Here is a 17,549-nt window from a genome sequence, read left to right as displayed (position 1 = left end):
TGACTGCACAGTGTTCAGTGCCATTCGTAACTCCTCAGATAATGAAGCAGTCCATGCCCACATGCTGCAAGACCTGGACGACATTCAGGCTTGGGCTGATAAGTGGCAAGTAACATTCGCGCCACACAAGTGCAGGGCAATGACTATCTCCAATAAGCGAACGTCTAACCATCGCCCCTTGACATTCAATGGCATTACCATCGCCGAATCCCCCACCATCAATATCCTGGGGGTCACCATTGACCAGAAACTTAACTGGACCAGCCACATAAATACTGTGGCAACAAGAGCATGTCAGAGGCTGAGTGGCGAGTGTCTCACCTCCTGACTCCCTAAAGCCTTTCCACCATCTACAAGGCACAAGTCAGGAGCGTGATGGAATACTCTCCACTTGCCTGGATGAGTGCAGCTCCAACAACACTCAAGAAGCTCGACATCATCCAAGACAAAGCAGCCCGCTTGGTTGGCACCCCATCCACCACCTTAAACATTCTCTCCCTCCATCACCGGCATACCGTGGCTGCAGTGTGTACCATCTACAAGATGCACTGTACCAACTCGCCAAGGCTTCTTCGGCAGCACCTCCCAAACCCGCAATCTCTACCACCTAGAAGGACAAGGGCAGCAGGCGCATGGGAACATCACCACCTCCAAGTACCCCTCCAAGTCATACACCATCCTGACTTGGAAGTATATCGCCGTTCCTTCTTCGTCGCTGGGTCAAAATCCTGGAACTCCCTAACCTAACAGCACTGTGGGAGTACCTTCACCACACGGACTGCAGGCGGCTCTCCACCACCTTCTCAAGGGCAACTAGGGATGGGCAATAAATGCTGGCTTTGCCAACGATGCCCACATCTCATGAATGAATAGGAAAAAAATGGCCTCCTCCAGCTTCTATTTCTTATGTTATAATATGTTTGGCTTCAGTTGTGACCGGAATTATGTTTATGCTTATAATTTATGTTTAAAATCTTTGGCCGGAAATTTCCGGGTGGTAGCGCGCACAATTGGTGGCAGGTTGGGTGGGGAAGTCAGGAACCCGCTGTCACCTTTCCCCAGGTGCGTCTGTCATTGCAGAGCCGACCCAACCGGCAGCAGCGGGGGCCCAATTGAGATGATTATCAGGTAGTTTACAGTCACTTGAAAGCCTTTTCTCACTTACTTTTTAAATTTCCCTGCATGGCCATGGGATTCACGTTGTTTTGGAACCACGTCTGTCAACCTGAGGCGTGAGTTCCGTGGCCATTGCTCCAGCTGATTACTTGACAGCATCAAATGTTCAGTGAAAGCTCCCACCTGACAGATGATCACTTTCCTCAGGCAGAAGCTGCTGCCCAGTCCATTTCCAGCACAGATTCTGCAGGCTGCAAGTGTTTCCAGTAAAGTCTCCATCCAGTGTCACCTCATTGGAGGAACTCTCTTAGCATTGACAGATTGCTTCTGTCAACTGTACTTCACTTGCCATCTATTCCATCAACATGGGTGCCCTTTATATTGTCTCACCTTGGTCTTCAGAATCAGACCACAATGAGCCCCAACACCAGCAGCATCAAAGACACCAGCAGCACCAACAACAACACCAACCTTCTCCGCAATCATCTGATGCTGCACAGGAGAGGGCATCAGCACCCGAGCACATTGCTGCCCGGGAGACCAGCGATGGCCTCATCATTGCCAGATTTAGTTAACATTATGCTTTACACCCATATGGCTGACACATGATGCGCCAGGTAAACACCACCCCACACCAACAACATAAAGTATCCCTACAATGCCCAAGCCATTCCTTTCACACTCATCACTATTGCGGGGGTACCGTTATGTCTCACCATTCACTGCAACTCACTAAGCCATTTTCAAAGGTGCACACTAATCTGTCTAAGTGTTGACAATAAAGATTTTTATGTTTGACATCACATTAACAGAAACTTTACATAAGCATTACATAAAACACCCAAGTGCCTACCCTTGTGTGTTGTTAGTTGGAATTATTGCACTAGGATGAGGGTGAGTGTGAGGGGTGGCTTGTGAGATGGACATGTGATAATATAGATAGAGAGAGAGGGATGGTGGATGTGCAAGGTATGTTGGTGTGAGTAAAGATGTGCAAGAGTAGGAAGGCAGAGTGATGGGGATGTGATGAGAGGCACAGCAGATTGCCATTGAGTGTGGCTTTGTACTAACGTTTCCTGATCTAATGAGATCATTGAAACATTTGTGGCATGGCACCCAGGTCCTCCTGACCACATCCCTGCTTGTGACCTACTTTGCAATCTGCAACCAGGCTGTCTTGGTCTCCTGGGGAGTTCTCTTCCACCCATCGAAACAGAAGAGGACCTGCGTGCTCTGACTCCCTCCATAAGCATATGGAGGGAGTCATCGGAGAACCTGGGTGCAGCCCTCTGCCTCTGTGCAGTCACTGTCAGGGTTTGCAGCACTCCAATGCTGTAGTGCACTGATCGCACTATGTTCGATTGAACTTCAAATGTAATGTGGTCATGGTCCCTTTAAGGATCCCAACTGAAAACTCATCATGAATGACGTCACCAGACCCGCTCTATCTCATTGGGCTGGGTAACGCGCTGGGCGGGCTTAGTAGGCCCCATTAATGTAAGTTAATTTTCAACAGTGGGATGGAGCCAGCAGTGGGGTCACTACCCGCCACAGACACCGCCCGCATCGGACCCGCCGAGGTAGGCAAAATTCCAGGCTATGTCATCGCTTTTTGGACAGCAGGACGGTTAAAACTTCTGAGAACGGTTTTACATACAATCCTACATTTACATCTTTAAATATGTATCAACAAAAATGAGGAACATTTGTCTTTGTACTATTTAAAAGAAACCTGTTGTGTATGTATCTTTAAGAGAAGAACTGATTTTATACTGCAGTACCGGCAGTGACCACACCTGTATAAAAAGCCCAAGCAGGCTTCTGTACTTCAGTCTGACGTTTACCCTCTGTTCAGTAAATACCTGTTTTATTGTTCTCCTGCAGTCCATGTATTATTGATACTCGGACACTACACTGGTGACGGGCAGGTTCGAACTCACCTGCAGTACTGCATCACCTCACGGGGATCTTTCCCTGAGAAGAAGCTTCTTGGAGGTCGAAGTCAGGTCAACGGGCGTCGACCGCGGGCAGCCGCCCAAGGATCCATCGGTGTTCGGAGAATTGCGGGAGAGGCTGTGGAGAGCTGGGCTTGGCTCCCCAGTCAAGGTGTTCCAGCAAATCCTGCTGGTAGCAGGTAGTGCGCTGACCCTTCCGGACTGCGGCGGGCTTGAGCTCGATCGAGCGGCTCTGCAAAGGGGCCGCACAGCGTCGTCGGGAGGAAAGAGAGAGAGAGAGGGTGGAGCGCATAGGGCGCGGTCGGTGCTCAAGAACCGGGCAGCATAGAGAAAATAAAACGAGGGGAAGGAAAAGTGAGACGCGCCGAAGCCGCGGGTCGCCGACATTAACCTGTAGAACGCTAGGAGCAGCGTGGCAGCAAGGGGAAGAAGGAAAAGCGCGGGAGGCGCCATTTTATTCCATTGGGGAAGAAGGAAAAGCGCGGGAGGCGCCATTTTATTCCATTAGGGAAGAAGAAAAAGCACGGGAGGTGCCATTTTAAATCACCCAAGATGCCGAAGAGTGGCAGTATCACTGCTTTCAACAACGAGGTAGAAGGCTGGACCACGTATGTGGAAAGAATTGAAGTGTACTGCAATGCAAATGAGGTGGCCAATGGAAAGAAGGCGTCGGTATTATTAAATTTGATGGGCGCGAGAACGTACGGCCTATTGCGGAATTTAATTACCCCAGCTAAACCAATGGAGAAAAGTTTTGTAGAGAATGTTAATATCTTACAGGAACACCTAAACCCTACACCGCTGCTGATAGCAGAAAGATTCAAGTTCCATAAAAGAAACCAACACAAATATGAGAACAATGCTGACTATCTTACGGAACTATGCAAGTTATCGAAGCACTGCCAGTTCGGAGCAGGACTGGCAGACACCTTGCGGGATAGGTTTGTCTGCGGGCTCCAGAGTGAAGGAACCCAGAAACGACTACTTTCGGAAAAGGACCTGACGCTAGAACAGGCTTTCAGCGTGGCAGTATCCTACGAAGCAGTAGCACAGGGAGCTGCGGAAATACAACAGAAACCACAAGAATACAGCGCTAACGAAATGGCGTATGGAGCAGAAAAGTGCTATCGCTGTGGCAGAACAACCCATGATCAGAAGGACTGCTGGTTTAAGGACAAAGTATGCAGGCAATGCGGGAAAATGGGACATATAGCAAGAGTCTGCAGGTCGGGAAAGAAAACCAACACTACAAGAACTACTAAGGAAAAGTACAAGAAAGTAAAAAAAATGACAGACAGTAGTTCGGAAGATCAGGAGAGTGATAATGACTCCGGGAGCAGGGAACTAAGTTGTCTAAAGTTACACAACATGATCGCAAAGGAGGATCACCGAACCATTTTGGTCACCCTCATGATAGCAGGGTCCCAAGTAAAGATGGAATTGGATACAGGATCAGCCCTAACTGTCATGAATCGACGAGACTATGAGCGGCTATTCTCACACATACCCTTAAAGGACACGTCCATTGTATTGAAGACATACACGGGGCAAAAAGTCTACCCCAGAGGAAAAATAAGGGTGCCAGTTAAATACAACGGCAAGGAAACACAGAAACTGTATCTATATATACTACAAGATGGAGGACCACCATTATTGGGACGTGAATGGATCCGAAAAATACAATTGGATTGGCATTCCATTCAGGCGCTAACTGTGACTGACAAAAAGGATGATGACGTCACACCTGGACGACTGTCAAAAATTCTAACTGACGCGAAAGAGGTGTTCCAACAAGGACTTAGGACTCTAAAAGGAGTAAAGGCAACGATGAAAATCGAAGATAACGCAAACCCAAAAAATTCTTTAAGGCCAGACCGGTACCGTATGTGATCCGCCCAGCTGTTGAAGCAGAACTGGAGAGTCTGGAGCATTCGGGTGTGCTGTCCAAGGTGGACTGGAGCGAGAGGGCCACACCCATCGTTCCTGCAATGAAGAAATAATTGAGCAGCACGCCTGGGGAGCCGAAGAAGGTTCGCATATGTGGGGACTTCAAGGTAACTGTGAACCCAGTCCTGCACACAGTACAATATCCACTTGCACGGATAGAAGATATTTTCGCCTCACTATCTGGAGGGAAACGCTTTACGAAGATTGATCTGGCCCAAGCGTATCTACAAATGGAGGTGGAAGAAACATCTAGGAAATACCTCACGATAAACACTCACAAAGGCCTTTACCAGTACAATCGGCTGGTATTCGGGGTAGCATCAGCGCCGGCTATTTGGCAGAGGGCGATGGAACAAGTCCTGCAAGGGATCCCGGGGACCCAGTGTTATTTGGACGACATCCTGGTACGGGCAAAAATGACAGTGAACACCTTGCCAACCTGGAGCAGGTGCTCACTAGATTGCAGGAATATGGGCTACGAGCCAACCGCCCCAAATGCGAGTTCTTCAGGAGACAAATCTTGTATTGTGGCCACATAATTGATGAGGAAGGGTTGCATAAGTCGCCAGACAAGATTGAGGCTGTAGTCAAGGCTCCAGCACCGGAAAATGTGTCGCAACTGAGGTCGTTTCTCGGGTTGGTGAACTACTACCATAAGTTCTTGCCGAATTTATCTACAATTCTGCACCCACTGAACGCCCTGCTGCAAACTGGAGTAACATGGAAATGGAGTGATGAGTGTAAGCGTGCCTTTCAGAAATGTAAATGCCTAATCACTTCAAAAGAAGTATTGGCCCACTACAACCCAACACTACCGATTCGGTTGGCATGTGATGCGTCTCCCTACGGCATAGGAGCGGTGCTGTCACACAAATTCCTTGACGGTTCAGAGGGGCCAATAGCCTTTGCGTCGCACTCGTTAACCTCAGCCGAGCGTAACTACGCCCAGATTGACAGGGAGGCCCTCAGCCTGGTGTGGGGGGTGAAGAAGTTCAATCACTATCTGCACGGGCAGAAATTCACCCTACTGACTGATCATCAGCCCTGGTCTCCATTTTTAACCCAAAGAAGGGTGTTCCGGTGATGACGGTGCAACGGCTGCAAAGATGGTCACTTTTTCTAGGGGCACATCAGTACAACATAGAGTACAAGGGTACGAAACAGCATGGAAACACTGATGGGCTGTCGCGCCTACCGTTGCCTACGGTAGAGGAAGCACCTGCAGTGGACCCTGTTGAGATATTCCATGCGACCATAGTCGAATGTCTGCCTGTTACGAACTCAAGTATAGAGAAGGAAACCCGAAATGACCCGACACTCTCTCGGGTCTATGATTTGATGGTGAAGGGATGGCCAGCACATGGCGACTCACTGTTGCCAGCATTCTCGCCAAGGAGGGAACAGCTGTCAGTGTGCCGGGGGACCTTGATGTGTGGATCCCGAGTGGTAATTCCACCCAAGTTGAGAGACAGAGTGCTCAATGAGCTTCATGATGGTCATCTGGGAGGGGTAAAAATGAAAAGCCTAGCCAGGGCTTATGTGTGGTGGCCGGGAATCGATAAACAAATCGAGGACCTGACCAAGAGCTGCTCAGGATGCCAGAAAGTCCAAAATGCACCACCACAGGCCCCTCTACACCCATGGGAGTGGCCCTCATCTCCATGGCAACGGGTACACATTGATTTTGCTGGTCCATTTATGGACTCAATGTTTCTAATCGCCGTGGATGCCCATTCGAAATGGCCAGAGGTCATCAAAATGTCCTCCACCACCACGGAGAAAACTATTGCAGTCCTACAGACCATCTTCGCCAGGAATGGCTTGCCAGAACAGATTTGCTCCGACAATGGGCCACAGTTTGTGTCCGAGGATTTCCGGAGGTTTCTGAGGAATAATGGGGTGAAACATTACACATCTGCCCCATATCATCCAGCCACAAATGGATTGGCTGAGAGGTTTGTTCAGACCTTTAAAAAGGCAATAAAGGTGATGTATAACGATGACATACCACTACAACACAAGGTAGATAATTTTTTGTTTACTTACCGGAATGCGACACATGCAGTCACCAACCAAGCTCCAGCAATAATGTTCTTCAACCGAAGGCTAAGATGTCGCCTGGATTTGCTCAAACCAAACATAAGATGAGAAGTTGAGGATAAGCAATTCCAGCACATCAATGAGAAGCCAACCAGGAGCTTCAAGATAGGGCAACCAGTCTTGGCCCGCGACTACCGAACAGAAAATGGCAGCCAGGAACGATATGCACACAGCAGGGACCACTAATGTACACAGTGGACGTTGGAGAGAGCATTGTGAGATGCCATGCTGCCCAGATTCTAGAGTCACAGGAACAAACCAAACCTATACCACGAGCATGTGCACCTGGTAATGAACCCGAAGTACAGATTGCGTCTACCTCAGAAGCAGTGGTATTGGAAGCTGACGAACCAACCAGTGACAATGAGCCAGAATCGACTCCACCGCAAGAACAGGATACTCGAGAAAGGCGCTATCCAGTCAGGATCAGGAAGCCTTCTCAAAGACTGAACTTATAAATAATTATTTCAGTTGATGTATATAGTACAGAGAAAATTGTAATTGTAATTAGTTATTATTTAGTTGTTAAATGAATGTTATGTACTGTTTATCTAAAAGGGGAGGAATTGTTGTGTATGTACCTTTAAGAGAAGAACTGATTTTATACTGCAGTACCGGCAGTGACCACACCTGTATAAAAAGCCCTAGCAGGCTTCTGTACTTCAGTCTGACGTTTACCCTCTGTTCAGTAAATACCTGTTTTATTGTTCTCCTGCAGTCCGTGTATTATTGATACTCGGACACTACAAAACCTTCTTTGTAAAACCCAATTAATGGCAAACCAGCATGGCAGAAAGAATAAATAATGGAAATTTTTCTGCAGAGCACAGAGCGGGATTAAACCGTGTGGAGATGAACAGAGTGTTTTAGTTGAGGATTTGGAAAGAGTGGGAATTTCTGGTAAGTATTGGGTAAGTAGAAGCTGTAAAAAGTGAAATTTAGTTTAAGATTTTGATTTTAACCTAGAACTTTAGAAACTGTAGTTAACAGAAGCTGCCTGCCAGTAGCAGCTAACTGTCAGTCAGCTGTAAGTGTTTGTCTTGAATAGACGTTAATCACCAGGAGCAGAGGAGCTGAGTCATCACTTGTAAATTGGGTGAGGCTCCGAGTGTATTAGAGTAAACATTTCTGCAGAGCACAGAGCGGCCTGCACAGAGCGGGATTAAACAGAGTGGACTTGAACAGAGTGTTTTATTTGGGAATTTTGAAAGAGTGGGATTTTGGAGAAGAGGGGGAAGGAGTTGTTCCTTTTTGCCTCCACTACTTGTAGCGCTTTGTGTTCTATGTAGATATTTAATTTCAGTACCCTTAACTTAATCTAGATCAAGTAAGTAGTCAAGAAACGACACTGTCAACTAAATTACCTAATTACAAATTTAATTACATTTAATTAAATAAAGCAAGGTCATATAGGGACGGCAGTGCAGGTGGTGTGCCGCAACTACAGCATGTGGGACTTTGTGGCGAGCATTGTGATCCCAGACAACCACGTTTGCAGTAAGCGCCTGCATCTTGAGGAACTTCAGCTCAGAGTTTTTGAGCTGGAGTCTGAGGTGCAGACATTGTGGGGCATCAGAGATGGGGAGAGTTAGCTGGACACTTTGATCCAGGAGGCAGTCACGCCCCTTAGGTTAGGTAGTGGTACAGGTCTGGTAAGTGGTCAGGGACAGGAGGGTGTGACTGCAACTTAGGCAGGTAAGGGGACCCTAGGTGCAATGCTGGAGGAGCCTCAGCCTTTGCCCTAGTTCAACAGGTATGAGGTTCTTGCTGCCTGTGTGGATGAGGGAAAAGCCTGCAGGATGAGCAAGCTGACCATGGCACCATGGTGCAGGAGGCCATTCAAGTGGGGGCAGTGAAAGGGAATATAGTTGTGGTAGGGGACAGTATAGTCAGGGGGATAGATACTGTTCTCTGCAGCTGCGACCGAGAGTTCCGAAGGTTGTGTTGCCTGCCCGGTGCCAGGGTTAAAGACATCTCCTCATGGCTGGAGAAGAACTTGGAGTGGAAGGGGGGAGATCCAGCTGTCGTGGTCCACGTAGGAACCAACGACATAGGTAGAACTAGAATTAGGAATGAGGTTCTGTTGAGGGAGTTTGAGGAGCTAGGATCCAAATTAAAAAACAGAACTTCAAAGGTGATTATCTCTGGATTGTTAGCTGAGCCACGCGCAAATTGGCATGGGGACAAATAGATTACAGGTTTATATACGTGGCTCAGAGTGGTGTGGAAGGAAGGGGTTTCAGTTCATGGGGCACTGACGCCAGTACTGGGGAAAGAGGGAGCTGTTCCATTGGGACGGGCTCCACTTAAACCAGGCTGGGACCAGTGTCCTGGTGAACCGAATAACTGGGGCAGTAGACAGAGCTTTAAACTAATGAAGGGGGGAGGGTAGGAGGATTCAGGAAAGAGTAAATTAAAAGCAGCGAGAGAAATATCAAGGCTCTAGAGCAGTGTAGAGTTTTGGGTAAAAATAAGCAGAGTGGGTCAGGAAGGGACAGAGAGAGTAACAAAGGTAATGGGCCAGTAATTCCTGTCCCAACGCATGAGTACGGATGGGGTACTCATGTGTGGGCCTGGAGGAATTGCCGGTTTTCAGCATGCACAGCGCATGCGGGGAATACCGGCATTTCCTCTCCTCTGACCCAAGGGGTTAAGAGGCAGAACGTGTACGACTTATCAGGCAGCGCGTGCGCGCTGAACTTCCCTTTTTTTATTAGAGTTGCCCGTGGGGAAAAGACTCCGGTTTTTACGCGTGGAAAAAGCAGCCGTAAGTATTTACTTTTAACAGGTAAGTGGTCTATTAAGTTAAATTAGAAATTTTTTCCACAGGTTCATTTTTTTTGAAGACTTTACAGTAAGGTAAGTGTATTTTTAGCCCCGATTTTTTATATAATAATTTTTTTCAAAATTTAAAATTATTGTTTAAAATAGTTTTTTACAGTTATTTATAGTTTATTTAAGTAGTGCGATGTTTTTTTAAAATTTTCTTTCAAGTTTAAGTAGTGTTTTGGGGCCAGGAGTTTTCATGAGTTTGACAGTTCTTACTATCAAACTCATGAATGAACTTTTGCAACCTCCCATTGGCTGCCCAGTGCTCACGTGATCCCAGCAGGCTCATCGCACTAAGTACGCCGCACGACCTGAAGCGGGCCAATGACAGGAAATGCAATGCGGGCCAGGATTGAAATGTCAGCGCACCGGGTAAGTGCCCCCGAACCTAATTCCTGGCCCATTAAGGCATCAGTGACGAAGGTGACGCCGGGGAAAAATAGAAATAAGTCAAAGCCAAAGGCATTATATCTGAATGTGCAAAGCATTCGCAACAAAATAGACGAATTCACAGCACAGATAGAAATTAACAGCTTTGATCTAATAGCCATAACAGAGATGTGGTTGCAATGTGGCCAAGGTTGGGGACTAAATATTCCAGGATACTTAACTTTTAGAAGAGATAGGCAAAATGGAAAAGGAGGTGGGGTAGCCCTGATAATAAAGAATGGGATAAAGATGGTAGAGAGAAAGGATCTTAGCTCCGAAAGTCAAGAAGTAAAATCAGTTTGGGTGGAGCTAAGAAACAGCAAGGGGCAGAAAACATTGGTGGAAGTTGTTTATAGGCCCCCAAACAGTAGTTGTAATGTAGGGCAGAGTATAAATCAGGAAATTAGAGGTACATGTAACATGGGTAATACAGTGATCATGGGGGACTTTAATCTACATATAGACTGGGCAAACCAAATTTGCAGTAATAGTGTGGAGGTCGAATTCATGGAATGTATGCAAGATAGTTTTCTAGATCAGTAGGGAACAGGCTATTTTAGATCTAGTACTGCGCAATGAGAAAGGGTTAATTAATAACCTTGTATTAAAGGAGCCTTTAGGGGAGAGTGACCATAATATGATAGAATTTTGTATTGAGTTTGAAAGTGATTTAGTTAAATCCAAAACTAGGGTCTTAAATCTAAACAAAGCAAACTACATAGGTATGAGGGGCGAGTTGGCTACAGTAGATTGGGAAACTACATTAAAAGGTATGACGGTAGAGAAGCAATGGCTAGCATTTAAAGAATTGATACATAATTTAAAACAAATATACATTGCTTTAAGGCACAAAAACCCAACAGGAAAAGTGATCCAATCGGGGCTAACAAGAGAAGTTAAAGATAGTTTTAGATCAAAGGAAGAGGCTTATAATGTTGCCAAAAAATGTAGTAAGCCTGAGGATTGGGAGGATTTTAGAATTCAGCAAAGGAGGACCAAGAAATTAATAAAGAAAGGGAAAATAGAATATGAGAGTAAACTAGCGAGAGACATAAAAACAAACTGTAAAAGCTTCTATAGGTATGTAAAAAGGAAAAGATTAGCAAAAGTAAATGTGGGTCCCTTAAAGGCTGAGACAGGAGAAATTATAATGGGGAATAAGGAAATGGAAGAGAAATTAAACAAATACTTTGGGCTGGATTTTCTAAGCCCCGAGGAGGTGGGACAGCCAGTAAGATCAGAGAAAGTGGAGCGGCTGGCAAAGCCACACCCATTCCTTCTCTGTGCCCTTTTGCCAGGAGGCGGGAAAAAATGCAGCTTCAGGTCTCGTTTCCTGGAGGCGGGAAAGGCATTTAATCCTTTCTACAGCCTTTAGCCGCGGTGGATCGGGAGAGCCGACATCCTGCTTGTCAATTTCACAGAATGGCTTTTGGAACCTCCGTTCCTACAGCCATGTGAAATTTACAAATTTGAAAGGTTTGATGAGTCCTGAACACAAGGGCTCATCAAACTAAAGAGAATGTCAGTGTTTGACAGCTTCACAGAGCTGGGAAATGCTGACATTTCTTCTTTGAAGAAGTCTTGGCAGATAGCACGTCTGACGTTGACGTGATCTGTCAGTGACTTCCTCCCTAATTGGCCTGCTGAGCCAGTTGGTCAGGCAATGATGGAGGTGGAACATTGACACGACAAGCAGCTGTCCCGCTTTTAACTCGCCTCCATTCATAAAATCCAGCCTAACGAGGACGCAAAAATCTCCCGGGAAAAAGTGGAGAACCAAGAGTCTAACAAGAATGAGGAACTGAAAGAAATTAGTATTAGTAAAAAAATAGTACTTGAGAAATTAATGAGACTGAAAGCCAATAAATCGCCTGGACCTGATGGCCTACATCCGAGGGTTTTGAAAGAGGTGGCTATAGAGATAGTAGATGCATTGGTTGTCATTTTCCAAAATTCCATAGATTCTAGAACAGTTCCCATGGATTGGAAGGTAGCAAATGTAACCCCGCTATTTAAGAAAGGAGGGTGAGAGAAAACAGGGAATTACAGACCAGTTAGCCTGACATCAGTAGTAGGGAAAATGCTAGAATCTATTATTAAGGGCGTGGTAACAGGGCACTTAGCAAATAATAATAGGACTGGGCAGAGTCAACACGGATTTATGAAAGGGAAATCATGTTTGACGAATCTAGGGGAGTTTTTTGAGGTTGTAACTAGCAGAATAGATAAGGGGGAACCAGTGGATGTGGTGTATTTGGATTTTCAGAAGGCATTTGATAAGGTGCCACACAAGAGGTTATTAAACAAAATTAGGGCTCATGGGATTGGGGGTAATATACTAGCATGGACTAAGGATTGGTTAACGGACAGAAAACAGAGAGTAGGAATAAACTGGTCATTTTCAGGTTGGCAGGCTGTAATTAGTGGGGTGCCAAGTGAGGTACAAAGATCAGTGCTTGAGCCTCAGCTGTTCACAATCTACATCAATGATTTGGATGAGGGGACCAAATGTAATATATCCAAGTTTGCTGATGATACAAAGCTGGGTGGGAATGTAAGTTGTGAGGAGGATGCAAGGAGGCCTCAAGGGGATATAGACAAGCTAAGTGAATGGGCAAGAACATGGCAAATGGAATATAATGTGGAGAAATGTGAAGTTATCCACTTTAGTAGGAAAATATTTTTTAAATGGTGAGAGATTGGGAAATGTTGGTGTTCAGAGGGACCTGGGTGTCCTTGTACACAAATCACTGAAAGTTAACATGCAGGTACAGCAAGCAATTAGGAAAGCAAATGGTATGTTGACCTTTATTACAAGAGGATTTGAGTATAAGAGTAAAGAAGATGTCTTACTGCAATTATATAGGGCCCTGATGAGACCACACCTGTACAGGGAGTGCAACGAAGGTTCACCAGACTAGTTCCTGGGATGGGGGGATTGTCCTATGGGGAGAGATTGAGTAGACTAGGCCTATATTCTCTGGAGTTTAGAAGGATGAGAAGTGATCCCATTGAAACATACAAAATTCTTACAGGGCTTGACAGGGTAGATGCAGGGAGGATGTTTCCCCTGGCTGGGGAGTCTAGAACCAGGGGTCACAGTCTCAGAGTAAGGGGTTGGCCATTTAGGACTGAGATGAGGAGAAATTTCTTCACTCAGAAAATGGTGAATCTTTGGAATTCTCTACCCCAGAGGGCTGTGGAGGCTCAGTCGTTGAGTGTATTCAAGAAAGAGATCAATAGATTTTAGAATATTAAGGGAATCCAGGGATATGGGAATAGTGCAGGAAAGTGGAGATGAGGTAGAAGATCAGCCATGATCTTATTGAATGGCGGAGCAGGCTCGAGGGGCCGAATGGCCTACTCCTGCTCCTATTTCTTTTGTTTTTATGTACTTATTCACATGAGAAGTGACTTACCTGTTCATGTTCATTCTGTTTTTGTGAACTGGTCACTAATTGACTTTGTTCTATTGCTGGCTCTCTGTTGGTGCCTGCTGTCACTCCAATGGACTTCCCAGAACTTCCTCTACTGCTGTCCTCCTGAAAGAGCGTAACCCGAAGCTGGACTGGCTCCGGGTCTAACAGCTGCACCGTGTGGAACTCGTTCTTCACAACATTTTTCTGCACTGATGACACAGAATAAACATCAATCATTTTCATTTTCATTCAGAATTTGATAAGAATAACCTCCCTTTATCCTTTAACAGTTGGCTTACTGCTTCCAGTCACAGTCACCAAGATGCAGTTTATCAGCTTTTCATTATATTTAATCATTAAAATCTGTTTTCATCATTTTCCTACCAAGATTACACTATTTTCAGCCAGGCTACATTAGGACCTGGACGGTATCCTGTGAAGGAATAAGCCATATAACCTACACAGAAAAATACACCATTCTATGAAAGAATTTGGGCCTTATTAAAACATGAAAAACTGGGTCTGGAAATCTAGAAACCTAACGATGAAAAAGCTGTGATAGCATTCTGGCTATTGAGATACGATAGTTGTTGACACTGAATCAATAACCTTATTGAAACAGAAAGTTAAAGGTTCCTGACAGTCTGAACCTTTGGGAACAAGACAATAGTTCACCCTGTACAAGGTGTTCTAATTTACACTTTGTAAAGAAGCACAAACATCTGCCTTTGTAAAAATGACATCAAGTAACATGTAGCTGCTGTTACACCATTTTTTATGATAAATTTAGAACACCTCGACGAGAGTCATAGGGGGAGAAATTCAGTATCGCCACGTTTGGGGCGTTATACTCGAGCGGGCGCGAAATTTAGTGCCCAGCGCAAATTATCGCCACCTTCTGCTAAATTGACCTGCTTCGCCCCAGGAGGTGCTTGGAGCGCTAAACCAGGTGCTGCAAGACTGTCTTAAGGCGCTAAGCCGGAGAAGCGAGGCGCTAACACCGAGGGCGGGCGCAGCGCAGGTGCGGCCAGTTAGCGATTGCACGCAGACACGCTGGCGCCGGTCAGCTCTTAAAGGGGAGGGTCGATCTTGAATTGCAGCCACACCCTGCACACTGGAGCCCTGATTCTCGGCCTGGACAGACCTGCTGCCACATTCTAACGCCTAGGACCATGGAGAGGGCCAGGGAGCGAGCGCAGAGGTTCAGTGAGGGGGCCTTGCAGGTTCTGGTTGGCGCAGTGGAGCGCAGGTGATCTATCCTGTTTCCGGACAGTGGCAGGAGGCTGCTGCCCAATTAATATCTAAAAGCTTGGAGGGAGGTGGCTCACAGAGTGACCTCCAGTAGCATGGTGCCTAGGACCTCTATGCAATGCAGGAAGAAGTTCAACGACCTCACTCGGGTCGTCAGGGTGAGTATCCTTTTCAGTATCCTCTTCATCCCTGCATGTCCACCTCACTTTATGGCCAAAGGGTCCTGAAAGCCACAATGCCCAGCCCTCATCCAACAACTATGGGCCTTTCCTGAAACTCACACGCACATTCAGCACTTTACACACTGTAAGGGCTATTCGACCATGGGAGGCAGTGCAGCCAAAATCAGGGCTTCACACTGTAAGGGCTATTCGATCAGGGGAGGCAGTGCAGCCAAGATCAGGGCTTCACACTGTAAGGGCTGTTCCACCATGGGAGGCAGTGCAGCCAAGATCAGGGCTTCAAACTGTAAGGGCTGTTCCACCATGGGAGGCAGTGCAGCCAAGATCAGGGCTTCACACTGTAAGGGCTATTCCACCATGGGAGGCAGTGCAGCCAAGATCAGGGCTTCACACTGTACTCAGAGCCCATCCTTTCTCTTGCAGGGCAAGCTGGCCCATAACAGGAGGCAGCAACAACGGACCGGGGAGGCCGGCCTGAACTTAAAGACCTCAGCGAACTGGAGCAGCGAGTGGAATGGATAATGGCAGGCCGGCTAATTGGCCCCATCGCCACTGGAGATGCCGACCCTGTTCTGGACAGCAATGGTAAGGTCATCACTTTTTTGACCTCTCTCCTTCCACTTGTGCCTCACACCAGCATCCTTTGCCACTATCGAACCAATACAGTGCATTCCAGCACTCATGCCTCCCTCGCTGCTGCCCTGTCCTCACGCTAAAGCAACTCTTGTACCTCCCTGCTTTCAGATGCTGATTCGCCAGGTGAGGAGGCGGGCCCTCAAGCTGCCACTGTGAGTGATTCTGAAGGCAAGGAGGAAGAGGAAGCCGGACCATCAATGCCACCCTCAGCCGAGGCAGCCCATGGCCATAATGGGGACACGTCTTCCCTGGAGGGGGGCAGGGGGGAAGGGTCAGTGGAGGGTGAAGGTCCGGGGCCCAGCAGGCTGCAGCAACGCGGGGGGGGGGGGGTTGGGAAGCTCGGCGGCCTTCCCCCGGAGGGAGAGTCTGGTCTCCAGCCCTGCTACAGTGAGCGCAGAAGAGGTGCGGCTCCTCGCTGAAATGGGCACCCAGGTGGAGCAGAGACAAACTGAGCTCATGGCTGCAGTGGCAAGGATGCCAGATTCCATTGAGTCACTGGCAAGGAGTGTCCAGGACTTCGGTGCAGCACAGGCAAGGAGTCTGCAGGACTTCGGTGCAGTACAGGCAAGGAGTCTGCAGGACTTCGGTGCAGCACAGGCAGCTTCCACGCAAGTGCTTAGTGGTGCCATGCAGTCAGTGTCTGGCCTGATGCAGACGCAGATTGAGGCCACATGAGCACTGACTGCTGCCACCCTCGCTGGATCGGGCAGGATTCACCGGGGCCCTCGCCGCAGCAGGCCAACAGCCTGTGCTTCAGCAGATTGCTCCGCATGCTGCAGAGCTGCCCCGTGGGAGTGCCAGTGTGTCGTCCGACCAGGGAGTGGCTGTCCTCTGTCAGGATGGCAGCATTCCTGCTACCAGCACTGTCACTTCTCCACTGCAGCTGCCACCACCTGTAGGACAGACTGCTGCCGCCCATGCAGAGTTGGAGCAGTCAGCAGCCGGGCCCTCCAGGCCCAGAGCTGGTCCAGGCTGTACCTCAAGGGCATCTGCCGACTCAGTTTCTGACACTCAGCAGCCTTCCCCCAGCCTTGCTGCAGCCACTGGGGTCCCATTGCGGAGGAGCTGCAGGGTGGGAAGGGGCCAATCTCGCAAGCGAAGCAGATCACCCTCGAAGGGCAAAAAGTAGGAGGTGTGGCAAAATGCTGTTAATTTTTTTACTGAAGGCCGAGGATCGTGGTCCTTTTTTGTTTACTGTTTTGTTCATTGTCTACAGGTTGTGAGAGCCAGTTATGTGTCTGACTGCTTTTTTGGGGGTTTCTCTCTATTACTTTGTCATGCGGGAAGGGCACACAGTTTGTTAAATAAAGAAGTGTCTTTATTCAGATTGTGCATGTTTGCTCTTTGAACTATTTGTTGCCTTGACTGGCTCAGGGGTTGCGGAACGGTTCCATTCATGTTCTTTCAATGGCACAAGCCAGTCCCTCAGAGGGGGCCTAGAACCGACTTGCAATAAGCTGCTGACGGATGGCCCTTGCACTTTGGGCCTCCCTGCCGTCTTGGTGCTCCTCCTCCTCCTCCTCCTCCTCCTCCTCCTCTGCTGGTGCTCCAATGTCTGGTGGCAGTGGCTGAGTCCTGAGGATTGCCAGGTTATGCAGCATGCAGCACACTACAATGAAATGGGAGACTCGCTCAGGTGAGTACTGAAGGGCTCCTCCGGAATGGTCCAGACAGCAGAAGCATTG

The 17,549-nt window shown here is 47.6% G+C and overlaps 1 protein-coding gene across 1 annotated transcript in view; it reads right to left on the bottom strand.

Annotated features, from left to right (window-relative positions):
* The window catches only part of LOC147120592 (protein mono-ADP-ribosyltransferase PARP14-like), a 213,375-nt gene that overhangs the window by 157,728 nt on the left and 38,098 nt on the right, over nt 1-17,549 (bottom strand). Inside the window, exon 2 of the mRNA XM_085986722.1 lies at nt 13,796-14,004. Within this exon, the coding sequence (XP_085842848.1) occupies nt 13,796-14,004 (209 nt within the window). The remainder of the gene's footprint in view (nt 1-13,795; nt 14,005-17,549) is intronic.

The sequence above is a fragment of the Somniosus microcephalus genome, chromosome 4 (genome assembly GCF_052327205.1).
Source record: "Somniosus microcephalus isolate GS21.2 chromosome 4, FLI_Smic_1.0, whole genome shotgun sequence".
NCBI lineage: Eukaryota > Metazoa > Chordata > Chondrichthyes > Squaliformes > Somniosidae > Somniosus > Somniosus microcephalus.
The sequence above is the reverse complement of the archived record's forward strand: the minus strand, read 5'-3'. Positions and strand labels throughout refer to the sequence as shown.